Source organism: Pongo abelii, chromosome 8, assembly GCF_028885655.2.
Source record: "Pongo abelii isolate AG06213 chromosome 8, NHGRI_mPonAbe1-v2.0_pri, whole genome shotgun sequence".
NCBI classification, from domain to species: domain Eukaryota; kingdom Metazoa; phylum Chordata; class Mammalia; order Primates; family Hominidae; genus Pongo; species Pongo abelii.
Window position 1 is genome coordinate 22,022,399 of NC_071993.2, and position 13,608 is coordinate 22,036,006.

Genomic DNA, 13,608 nt, shown 5'->3' on the forward strand with positions numbered 1-13,608 from the left:
CCTTGGGTACAATACACAGAGCTATGTGGAGTCTTGGCAGAGCAGCCACTGAGGCACACACAGAGGCTGAGAGTTTTACATACTCCAGCCCTGGGATCCCTGGCAAGGCAGGCGATCCATCTGTACATATCCCTAGGAAGGGGGCTGAATCCAGGGAGACAAGCAGCATCGTTCTGCGGGCCCCACTTCTATGGCACCTCACGAGTTAAGACCCACTGGGGCTCGGAATTCCAGCTGGCCAACAGCAACAGGCTGGAGTCTACCTGAGACAGGACCTGGGGCAAGGGGCAGGTGCCATCTCTGCAATTCAGCAGACTTGGCCATTCCAACCTGCTGGCTTTGGAGTATACAAACGGTCCAAATGAGGAAGGATCCCCCACAATGCAGCACAGCTGCCTTGCCAAGACTTGCAAGACTGCTTCTTTAAGCGGGACCCCAATTCATTCTTCCTCACTGGGCTGGACCTCCCTGTGGGGGCTTCAGCCACTCCAGCCTGAGTTCTACAAACAGAGCTCTGATCTGTTCAGGACGGGAACAGGATCACGGACCTACTTGAACAAGCAGTCTGGCTGCCTTTTGGTAGAATAGGCATCCTGCATTGCGGGTGGGGACCTTTCCTAGTCCAGACTGTTTGGATTCTCCAAAGCTGGCAGGCTGGAACTCAAAGCTGAGTCTACTGAACCGCAGGGGGCCACCCCTCTGCCTAGGAGCTCCGTCTCAGAAAGAGATCAGAGCTGGAAACTTTCCAGGACTGGAAGTTGCTGTGGGTGTCAGTGAGTGATTGGTGAGTGAATGTGAAGGCCTCAGACATTACTGTGTAACATGGTAGACTTTGTAAACACAGTACACTTAGGCTACACCAAATTTACTTTCAGAAATTTTCTTCAATAGGCCGGGTGCAGTGGCTCACACCTGTAATCCCAGCACTTTGAGAGGCCGAGACGGGTGGATCACCTGAGGTCAGGAGTTCGAGACCAGCCTGGACAACATGGTGAAACCCCGTTTCTACCAAAAATACAAAAATTAGCCGGTCTTGGTGGTGTACACCCGTAATCCTAGCTACTCGGGAGGCTGAGACATTAGAATCACTTGAACCTGGGAGGCGGAGGTTGCACTGAGCCAAGACTGTGCCACTGCACTTGAACCTGGGTGGCAGAGCGAGACTCCATCTCAAAAAAAAAAGCGAAAGAAAAAAAAAGATAAAGAAATTTGACTAATTAATCTATAGCCATAAACACTTATATATTCGATTGGATAAAAATTTTCTGAATCATTGCCATGGGGAAACTGAGATTGCATTATATTTGTACATACACAGCATTATGATTTGAAATATTAAGGGAATTGTAAATTTATACTTGAGTTGTATGATTTTAAAATTTCACACTTCCATTGGTATTCAAATATCCTAGTATATTATTACTGTACTCTAGGTAAAAGTATCCAGGATAAAATACTATATTCTTTAGATATTATCTGCCTACGTATAAACTGTTTTGGAACGAGGGGTCCTATTAGATTTTAGGTTTTACAATATAAAACGGCATAAGGTACAGAGATTCTATTAGGTCGTGTTTTCAGATATGCTGGAGCTAGTGATCAGTTATATGCCTTTGCATAAGTTATCTCAGAGAGTATGCTCCCATCCGTGAGCACCCTATGTTACCACAGGCAAAGTGTTCTAACCTAAACTGCGGCTGCTCTTTCTCAATCTATTTTTTCTTCTTCCCTACCAATCCCTGAATCAAGTACTTTCTTCATGAACCTGAGTTTTCTAGAAAATCACCCTTCCTTTAGTCTTCAGGAAGGTGACTAAATTTTCTCATCCTGCCACACTGAAAAGTCACATTCTGTCCTCCTACTTTCTCACTAAGTGCTTCATCCTACAGGGTGTCCCTGAGGCACCCCTACTTCAGTCCCTTTCTGGGGCATGCAACAAGGACCACAAAACAAGAAGAAAAACATAGCTAATGTTGGGAACTATTTCTCCATATTTAAATGAAGTACTTGGCAGTAGAGTTTTGATTATTTAATTTTGGTTATGTTTTAAAATCATACGAGGTACAAAGAAAGAGGTCAAGGAAATAATCAAGTTTACTTCTATCCTTTCCTTTCCTTGTCTATTCAAATTGTGACCTTTACAATTTCTTTATAAAGTAAGTCAAACATGTCTTTTTCTCATGCATGATATGGGCTGTTTTAGTACATAGAATTCTCTTTTATTATTTAAAAATAAAACATATAATTAGAGAATGTGTAAAAAATCATTAACCCTCAAAAGTCTAATATTTATAAGTATTCAACTTATTTAAACCTAAACCACAAAATTGATTAAAAGTTTATAATAAAAAGTGCCCCAAATTTCCCAAACATATATCAATAATTTTTTTACAGAAAGACTTCCCAGAAGGATATTTATTTTTAAGAAATCACCCTTTTCACTGCCCCCCCATATCTAAAATGCCATTTTAATAAGACTATCACACCCTACTCAAAGTAGTTCTAGTGCAGCCCTCAGAGAATACTGTACAATCTAAGCAGTAAAGCAGATGAGGGCAGATTAGCAATTAGGTCATGAAAAACAGGCAGCATAAAACAGCTATTGCTAATCTACATGAGATGCATTTACTCAATTAAGTAGACAGAAATGTTATTATGAACTTGATATTCTGATGATGGTCTTTAAAATTAAGAAGGATGGGGCAAATGAAATGCACACTGGGGGATTTGGGGCCTTTATGTATTAATTCTGAAGTATACAATGCAGAATACTGTAATGAAGTTAACAAAATTAATTAAAATATTCTTTGCATGTAACCATTAGAGACTACATTAAAAAATACATGACAGTCTGACATTGTTAACAGTGAATGTGACTGTTCTTTAACATTCTTAATGTTGATACTATCACCTTTTCTAAATATACCACTGATAAAAGAAGCATGCAAGATAACAATCTTATTATTCAGAGCATAGTATGAGGAATGTTTTTAATATGCTTTCTGGTATTTACTTATTCCACTCTGAGTTTCAATAACTGATAAGCTAGTGATGAATTTTCAAACATTTTACAAGACTGTTACACATTTTCACTTTCAGATATTTATATGTTTTTTAGTTTGTGATTTTTACATAATCAGACAATGACAAAATTAAAAGAGACTTTTTTTTTGAGACAGAGTCTTGCTCTGTCACCCAGGCTGGAGTTCAGTGGCACGATCTCAACTCACTGCAATGTCTGCCTCCCAGGTTTAGGCGATTCTCCTGCCTCAGCCTCCCGAGTGGTGGGGATTATAGGCGCCCACCACCACGCCCAGCTTATTTTTGTATTTTTAGTAGAGATGGGGTTTCACCATGTTGTCCAGGTGGGTCTCGAACTCCTGACCTCTGGTGATCCACCTGTCTTGGCCTCCCAAAATGCTGGAATTACAGGTGTGAGACACTGTGCCCGGCCAAGAGAAGACTATTAAATCTGTTTGAGAATTACATCAAACTCTTAAGCAGAACAAAAGTCATTGGACAATTTTGGAAAAATAGTTAACTCCAAAAGGAGCTTTTGTGTAGTGATAAACACTTCATGTTTAACCTAATTTCAAAAGGGGTAGTATATATACTTAGTCTTGTTACTATTAAATAATTCTAACACATCTACCAAAATTATAACAATTTTTTTTTTAACAAAAAATTACATAGAAATGATATGCTGTGTCCATGAAAGCAATGAAATGTAGTGTATTCACGTTGCCTCTACAGGTAAATTTTGGATTAATTTTATATTTTTCTTTTTTCTTTTTTTTGAAACAGAGTTTCACTCTTGTCACCCAGGCTGGAGTGCAATGGCGTGATCTTGGCTCACTGCAACCTCCACCTCCTGGGTTCAAGTGATTCTCCTGCCTCAGCCTCTCGAGTAGATGGGATTACAGGTGTCCGCCACCAGGCCTGGCTAATTTTTGTATTTTTAGTAGAGACAGGGTTTTTATGTTGGCCAGGCTGGTCTCCTGACCTTAGGTGATCTGCCCGCCTCGGCCTCCAAAAGAGCTGGGATTACAGGCGTAAGCCACTGCGCCTGGCCGATATTCTTCTCTTTTTTTACAAATGTTAATTTTTCTTCTCCTGTGATTAGTCTGAAAAGGCTTAGAAATTGTTATGTACGAATTTTTCCTAAAATAACAATTATATAAAAATGACAAGAGTTTCATTTGCACACTCCTACTTCTTAACACATATGTCAACCTTGGCATGTAATAATCCTCTATCATTCTTACTCCTTCTTCTTAACAGAAGTCTACTTTAAATAATTATATAGTTGATCTGAATATTATTTTGTATTTGTAAGTATTGAAACTTTTTGAATTAAATTATGTGCTTCTTGAGATGGTGTTTTACATGGCTAGGTGCTCAGTGGATGCTCATTAATATTCATGGCATTACATGAATTCATACATCCATCCATTTACTTAACATTTATTATGTGCCAGGACCCTGTTTGATGCTACAGACACAGAGATGAGCAGTCTCTGTTCTAAAGCTGTCCAGACACCTGAAGGATTGTGATAGACTGAAATATGACCCCCTAAAATGACCACACCCAAATCCCTAGAACCTGGGACATAACAGTGAACAAAACAGATAAAGTCCTTACCCTCATGGAACTTACATTCTACTGGGGGTGGAGGGTTGGAAATCAGATGGTAAACAAAACTAATATATAAATTAAAGTAGTATTAAGTGCTTGGAATAAAAATAAAGAAATGCAAAGAGACACAGTGTGGGAGCCAAGATGTAGATAAGGCAAAAATAAGTGTGGGAGCCAAGATGTAGATAAGGCAAAAATAGACAACAGGACTGGGGCTGAGAAAATACCTTTTTAAATAATATGTTCAACTTTTCCTAAAATCAGCAAGAACTGTCTTTGTGTTCAATGGAAGATTTCTCTTCAACATACTGATAATTTATACAAAGTTGTTCATACTATATAACAATATTGCAAATGAAACAAAGACTGATTCAAAACAAAAATCATTGGTATTCTCAGGTTTCCTAACTACAACTGTTACACAGCAAGTTGGGTGATTAACTGGTTAAACTAGCACTAAATATCAACTGTAATTACAGTACTGAAGTATTTTAGGGCTTTGCAGACTTTGGATGCCCCTAGATTTGAGGAGTTACATGACTCAAGCTGATTTTATCCTTCCTTCTGATATCAAACTTTGGATGGTAAAGTAATGCTACAATGTAGTATGTTCCATGTCAAATACATTAAGTACAAGTGACTCCACTAGGGAGTGGGAAAAAAAAAAAAAAACAGAAAATTTAATTACTGCTGAATTTAAAAGATAATTCACATTTAAATAATTAATTTTATATGACATTGTTAAAACGCTAATGTTTAAAACTCACTTTGAAGTGTTTCAAGTTCAGTTCTAGTCAGTGCATCTTCCTTTTCCTTCAATCTTGTTTCTTTATATTTAGCATAAAACTGCCCAGCATCCTGAAAAAAAAAGTTATACATAAATTAACATAAAAATCAGTGTGCGTCAATAATATTTTCCATACAACTTAATTTTAAAGCATTATATTCATTTTATAAGTAGGCTTTCTTTTTGTTTTCAAATTTTATGATGAGCAGAAATTAAACATTTCTCTATGATTTTTCTCTCCTGGAGAGCCAGTTACAATGAGAAATTTTATGAGTATAATTTTAAACTATTTTTTCTCTCAGATATGGAAAAGAGGTATCCTCTTCCTGTTTTCTTCCATTGTATACTATTTTCATAATATACTGTTGCATATACAGAGAGCAGAAAAACTCACTTGCTGAACTGATAGGCACAGTAAATTATATTACTGTGACTAACAAAGTACTACTGCTATTTTCATGTTAGCCCTTTAACTACAATAGATATTCAAAACTATTTTCAAATCTGATTATAAAACTTAAATGAGCATGTATATAAAAGTGAAAGTTGCCACTCCTCCTACCACCCTTAGAGACAAGTATAAAAACCATTACCATGAAGTCTTGAGGATTGAGGACTGAGGACACATACTGCATATGTATACTTAGTGTCAAGATACAGTAACTGAAGTCTCAATGAGTGGCACACAGGTAAGGCTTTAGTGGTGTACCAAAAAAAAAAAAAAAACTAGGTCTTAAATAATGACATACATAAAAATAAACAAGTTGATGCTCTAGGCATATGAGATCCTGACAATGAAAATAAGCAAAACAGATCTTTTACCACACTCCTTGGCTCAAACCTCAGATAGTCTATAGGAATACCACTTGTATTAACAACTGCCAGCCCACACTGTGCTTCCATGTCTGCGCAATTGCGTTGCCCTCTGGCTACAATATTGTACTTCCCTGGCATTATTCTGATGAACTCTTATTAATCTTTGAAAACCCATTCAAGCCCCATCTCCTTTGCAAGTTTTTCTGACCTTCTCTGGCAGTGTAATTCTCCCTTGTATACTACTTCTATATTTAAACATGTCTATAACTGCTTGTATCATGTTATATTCTCTTCCAGATGAGAAACTGAGAAAGGGATACTTACATGCCCAGAGCACAGTATCTGCCATAAAGCAGGTACTCAATAAGTATTTACCGAATTGAACTAGACTGAAATATGTGAGAAACCTAATAAAGCAAGAAATGAAGGGGCCTGATGACTAACTGAGGTGAAATAAGAAAAAGAAGGGTATCAAGAATAACTCTAGGGTAACATTCTCAGACCATAAGATTCCTAGAGCAGATAAATCATAGACCCATCTGAGAGAGCTTTATTTCTGCAAGAAATAAAGGAACAAAATCTTTGACACTACTTTGACTCAGATGTAAATACATAAATACTTAAACCCTAGAAACTCTTTTCATCTATGACTGTGTCCAAATTAAAGCTTTTTCCTGCGGGTCTGTGTCTCTTGGGGTTCTATCAGAACTCCTCCACCTAATAAGAATTTGGTATTCCTAAAATCATTGAATCAATACAATACAAATATATTATTAATACAGTAAAAGATCTCTTAATTCTTTTCATCCCCACTTCTACGTTCCTACCTCATTTCTATGAGGAGTCACACAAGCCCTAGGCCAGGAAAACAATGGTACTATTGGAAGAGCACAGATGGCCATGCACCCAACTTACTCATCCTCCCATGCCCATATATAGTTTAAGTTTCAACAGTGTTTTGGGTTAAGGTTTTAAAGTCCTTAACATTCCCCACCCCCCTTAAAAAAAGTCAACCCTAAAGAAGTATTATTTTATATTAAGCCATATGAGTCATTTATACCTTGGTGTGAATGAATGAATGAGCTTATTAGCTTCTTTCCACAGAGTAGGTTTTAATAGTAGGGAAGAAGAAAAGGTCAGGAAGGCATTGGCTCCTTGAGGGGAGTAGGAAATGTGGCACATGCAAGAAAAGAAGGGCACAGATTAGTTATTTATGAGAGGTAAAAGAAAGTAGGCTGAAATCAATCATTACAGTATAGCACAGTGAAATATGGTGATTAAGAGGACAGATCTGGAGCCAGACTATCTGAATTAAGATCTCAGCTCTGCCATCGTACTAGCTATGTGACATTCAGCAAATTATTTTACTTCTCTGTGGGTCCATTTTCTCATCCATAAAATGGGGATAATAAAAGTACCTAACTTAAAGGACTGTTATGAAGATTAAATGTGTTAATACCTGGGAAACAGTTAGAATGACACCTTCTACGACATAGTTAGGCCTTATATGTATGTTAGCTATTTCTATTATTACTTCCGCCAATTTGACAAGGATCTTGTTTTCCGACACAAAGGATGAGTTTTGTGCTTCATACTTCACCAAAATTCCCCTGCCAAATCCTGTATCTTCTTGCTTATGTGACCTTTCTAATTGCATCCTTCTCACTTCATTTTGCTGTATAATAGCAACCTCTCCCTAGCAGTCCTGCCAAATTTGAACATTTTCCCTGTTAATGTTTCTTCTTCCTGCTATGGGAAATAATCCCACTAAAACTTCCTCTTTGAAATACACATTTAATCCAAATCCTCACTTATCTGAGGACTGCAATCCACCCAATCACCCTAACCTACTCTACTTAATCTGAGAACTTTCAATACATTCCCTAGTTTCATTCACTGTTTTAATCTTCCTTTTGCTCCATTTCTAAGCATTTATTTAAACATTCCTCATGTTTTATTTTTTTTCATCTTACCTATGCTTTGAAATAAAATTACAATACGCCCACTCCAGGAAACATTACTTCCTTAATAATCTATGAACTCAAGCAATTCTACTTTACTAAACAACTCTACATTGTTTCAACCATCCCTGTGTACAGTTTGGGGTAACACACTTTAAGATGCACTGACAAATAGAAAGACTTTAAAAGGAAAGTGATTAAATAGGGAGGCAGCTTGAAACTCTATTTTTATAAGGGATTATAGATAAGAAGACTGGGGATAACTTCATAACTACCATAGAATATCTCAAGGTTTATTACAGGAAAGAATGTTGTGAACTACTACATATGATTCCAGAGATGAAAGTTTTGATTTTGGATCAATATAAGGAAGAACAGGTGTGGTGGCTCACACCTGCAATCCTAGCACTTTGCGAAGCCAAGGTGGGTGGATCACTTGAGGGCAGGAGTTCAAGACTAGCCTGGCCAACATGGTGAAGCCCCATCTGTACTAAAAATACAAAAAATTAGCCAGATGTGGTGGCAGGCACCTGTAATCCCAGCTACTCAGGAGGCTGAGGCAAGAGAGTTGCTTGAACCTGGGAGGCGGAGGTTGCAGTGAGCCAAGATCACACCACTGAACTCCAGCATGGGCCACAGAGTGATACTCTGTCTCAAAAAATAAATAAATAGAAATATATATAAAATATATCTATAATATATATAAAAATATATATTATTATATATAATATATACAAAATATAATATATATTATATAATATATAAAAATATTATTATATATAATATATACAAAATATATTTTTTATATATCACATATATTTCATATACAATATATATTTCATATACAATATATATTTCATATATATTATATATTTCACATATATTATATATTTCATATATATTATATATTTCATATATAATATATAACATATATAATATATAATATAGAATATATAACATAATATATAATATAGAATATACAATATATAATATATAACATATATTTCATATATAATATATAATATATAATTCATATATAATATATAATTCATATATAATATATAATATATTATATATATTTCATATATAATATATAATATATATTTCATATATAATATATAATATATAATTCATATATAATATATAATATATAATTCATATATAATTCATATATAATATATAATATATAATATATATTTCATATATAATATATATTTCATATATAATATATATTTCATATATAATATATAATATATATTTCATATATATTATATATTTCATATTTCATATATAATATATATTTCATATTTCATATATAATATATAATATACATTTCATATTTCATATATAATATACATTTCATATTTCATATATAATATACATTTCATATATAATATATAATATATTATATACATTTCATATATAATATATAATATATTATATACATTTCATATATAATATATAATATATTATATACATTTCATATATAATATATAATATATTATATATTTCATATATAATATATAATATATTATATACATTTCATATATAATATATAATATATTATATATTTCATATATAATATATAATATATTTCATATAATCTATAATATATATTTCATATATCATATATAATATATAATATATATTTCATATATCATATATAATATATATTTCATATATAATATACAGAGAAAATATATTATATATATAGAGAAAATATATATATTTTATATATATATATATAAAAGAATTTCCTAATAATTAAAATTACCTGAAAATGAAATAGACTGATTTTGGAGATAGTATTCAAGAAGAAACCAGGTGGCTATTCTTTAAGGTATGTTCTAAGGTATGGCTATTCTGTAAGGTATGCTTTTGAATTCAAGCATTCAAAAGAGGATGAATAAGATAAATCGTTTTCAACCTTATTTCCCTCCCATTTTTCATGGGGGGGGCGAATTCAAGTGAATAAAATTATAATAAAATTGTTTAATGGGAAAAGTAAGCAAAAAAATTATTTGGGTCCAGAGTAAACTCCAGTTTACCTACACAGAAAGTTAGATTTCCTGGGGATATAAACTTCTAATCCATCCTTATAGCCCTAGTACACTGCCTGGCACAGAAGCTTAATAAATATCTAATGAATAAGTAAATGCTTACTTCAATTGATTAGGGCTCTGAACTGCCTGCCCCATAATACTGTATTAAAATTATGGAGTTTACATTTTTCCAAACAGAAAGAACTCCTATTCTCAAGGAGTTTATAATCCTTATGAATGGAACCATGAGCAAAAGTTTTTATTCTAGAAGCAACTGTATTAGTACTAAAAATTTATTTCTTTTTTCCCCCCCCAAGACAGAGTCTCGCTGTGTCGCCTAGGCTGGAGAGTGCAGTGACATGATCTCAGCTCAGTGCAACCTCCGCCTCCTGGGTTTAAGCAATTATCCCTGCCTCAGCCTCCCAAGTAGCTGGGATAACAGGTGCCCACCACCACGTCTGGCTAATTTTTGTATTTTTTAGTAGAGATGGGGTTTTGCCATGTTGGCCAGGCTCGTCTTGAACTCGTGACCTCAGGTGATCTGCCCGCTTCGGCCTCCCAAAGTGCTGGGATTACAGGCATAAGCCACTGCCCCTGGCCAATATTTAAGATTTCCTGAAGAGCTCAAAACCTGCCTGCATAGACATCAAACAGGGGACAGGTTTTACATTTAAATGATGGCTAACTTAAATAATGTATGAGTGTTCTTTGTACGTAATTATAGAGCATAGGCTCCTGCACAAGAAGACATTAAACAGGGATATTTATGCTTATTTATTGAACCATTATTATATGTGTTGTACATTATTAGGATATGTGGGGATTATATAAGATACTACAGTTTCCCTTAAGGAATATGTAAAGATAACTATAAATATTAACTAAAATATGGAATATAGAATATAAGTTCCATGAGAACAAGAATTGTCTTTCACCCCCCACCCCTGCTCTGGCACAAAGTAAATAATGAAATCAATAAATAAAATTTGTTGAATGAATTACTGGCAAAGAAAGTGGTGCTCACTCAACATTCTGTTTCCCCATATTCCCTTGTCCTTTTAAGATCAGGTGGGGTCAGAGGACTAGTTCTGGATGGGCTGTGGATGGAAATATCATGTGTCATTTCCAAACCAACTCACAGAAAAACTCATGCAAATCCTCCAGCTCTCTACTCTTCTCATAATGAGCAAGGAGGCCACATGTTCCAGATGGATACAGCTAGATGATGAAGACATCATTGCTCTGAGCTCCTGAATGGTTAGGTAGACCGGAATGCCCACTTTCCTATCAACCAGTGACAGACATGAGGCATATGCCAGAAACAAACTAAGGTCTATCAGTCTATTGTGATTAATACAAATAGTAAATGCTATAAGGTTAGTATGGAGAACATACAATGAGAATTTTTCAGTTGGTCTGATGAAGGAAGGCTTCATAATGATGATAATTTAGTTAAGCCTGAAGATACAATATTTCCAGATTAGTAAGCTGTGAGATGGAGAATATCCTTACATTAAACCTTTTTTTTTTTCTTTTTCAGATGGAGTCTTGCTCTGTCACCCAGGCTGGAGTGGAGTGGCAAGATCTCGGCTCACTGCAACCTCCACCTTCTGGGTTCAAGCCTGCCTCAGTCTCCCAAATAGCTGGGATCACAGGTGCCTGCCACCACACTCGGCTAATATTTATATTTTTAGTAAGACGGGGTTTCACAATGTTGTCAAGGCTGGTCTCGAACTCTTGATCTCTGGTGATCCGCCCGCCTTGGCCTCCCAAAGTGCTGATGTGAGCCACCATGCCCGGCCATTCTTTAACATTCTTGACATAGTTCATTAAGGGATAAGAGAACACGCTAAGGTGGCACTGTTTGTAATGTTTTGGTTTACTTTTATCTCTCCATATAAACGTCAACATATTAAGCAATCCAAAGAAAAGCTTAAGAAACAAGGGCATTAAACTAACAGAAAACCAAACACTGCATATTCTCACTCGTAAGTGGGAGCTGAAAAATGAGAATACATGGACACAAGAAGGGGAATAACACACACCGGGGCCTGTGGTGGGGCGGGAAGAGGGAGAACTTCAGGATAAATAGCTAATAATGCATATGGAGCTTAATACCTAGGTGATGGGTATTAAGCAAACCACCATGGCACACGTTTCCCTATGTAACAAACCTGTAAATTCTGCACATGTACCCCAGAACAAGAAAAGAAAGGAAAGAAAGGAAAGGAAAAGGAAAAGGAAAAGGAAAGGAAAGGAGGAAGGAAAGAAAGGAAGAAAGAAACAGAAAGATGGAGAGAGACAAAGAGACAAAGAAGAGACAGAGAAAGAAAGAGGGGGGGAAGAGAGAAAGAGAGAGAGAGGGAGAAAGAAAGAGAAACAGAAAAAGAGAAAGGAAGGAAGGAAGGAAGGCGGGAAGGCGGGCAGGCATTGATTTACAGTGGTAGGAGCAGGGAAATACCACCTGTCCTGCTGGGAATAAGGAATGTGGAAGAGCTATGAGGAAGGATACCTAGACACAATACAGAGGATGCTCTATTTCTTTTTCATTGTTTGATAGCCAAATCTTCTCTTTCGTTTGAGGCTTAGAAATAACCTTCAATATAGGAAAATATCATAAGTACATTTCTGAAAATCTGCCCACAAAATCAAATGCTCTATATTGTTTTGTTCTCCCATTGACTTATACTATAATCTCAGAATTACATATAATATGCAATAAAATTACAATGAAAAATATAGAAAAACTTTAAAATTGTACATTTTGATAAGAGTCAAAATTTCTGTACAGAACTATAATAAGACTAAATCCACAAAAAGTAATAAAAAAAACCCCAGAAAACCAGAAGCTACTGTCTTCCTCTGGTCTGAGACGGTAATATTCAAGGAGATGCAAAGCCTAAAAACTATTTTTTCCATTTGTTCCAAGAGATAGAAGAGACTGTAGAAGCCATTTATTCAGTCCTAACTCAATGTAGGAATCCTACAACTTATGTCATACAGATGTCCCCAACTTAACGATGGTTTAATAGAACAACTTTTCCATTTTCTGATGGTGAGATAGTGATATGCATTCAGCAGAAACCATACTTCCAGGGCCTATACAATCATTCTGTTTGTTTTTTCTTTCAGTACAGTATTCAGTAAATTACATGGGATATTCGGCGCTTTTTAAAAATAAAATAGGCTTTGCATTAGATTATTTTACCCAACTGTAGGCTAAATGTAAGGGTTCTGAGAGTGTTTAAGGTAGGCTAGGCTAAGCTATGAGTTTCCGGAGGTTAAGTATATTTAATGTACTTGCAACTTAGGGTATTTTCTCCTTATGATGGGCTTATCAGGATGCAATCGATAAGTTGAGGAAAA

The 13,608-nt window shown here is 35.4% G+C and overlaps 1 protein-coding gene across 1 annotated transcript in view; it reads right to left on the reverse strand.

The window, feature by feature from the left end:
• DNAJC1 (DnaJ heat shock protein family (Hsp40) member C1) overlaps window positions 1–13,608 on the reverse strand; it is a 249,941-nt gene that overhangs the window by 144,499 nt on the left and 91,834 nt on the right. Inside the window, exon 7 of the mRNA XM_002820584.4 lies at window positions 5,404–5,494. Coding sequence (XP_002820630.3) covers window positions 5,404–5,494 — 91 coding nt within the window. The remainder of the gene's footprint in view (window positions 1–5,403; window positions 5,495–13,608) is intronic.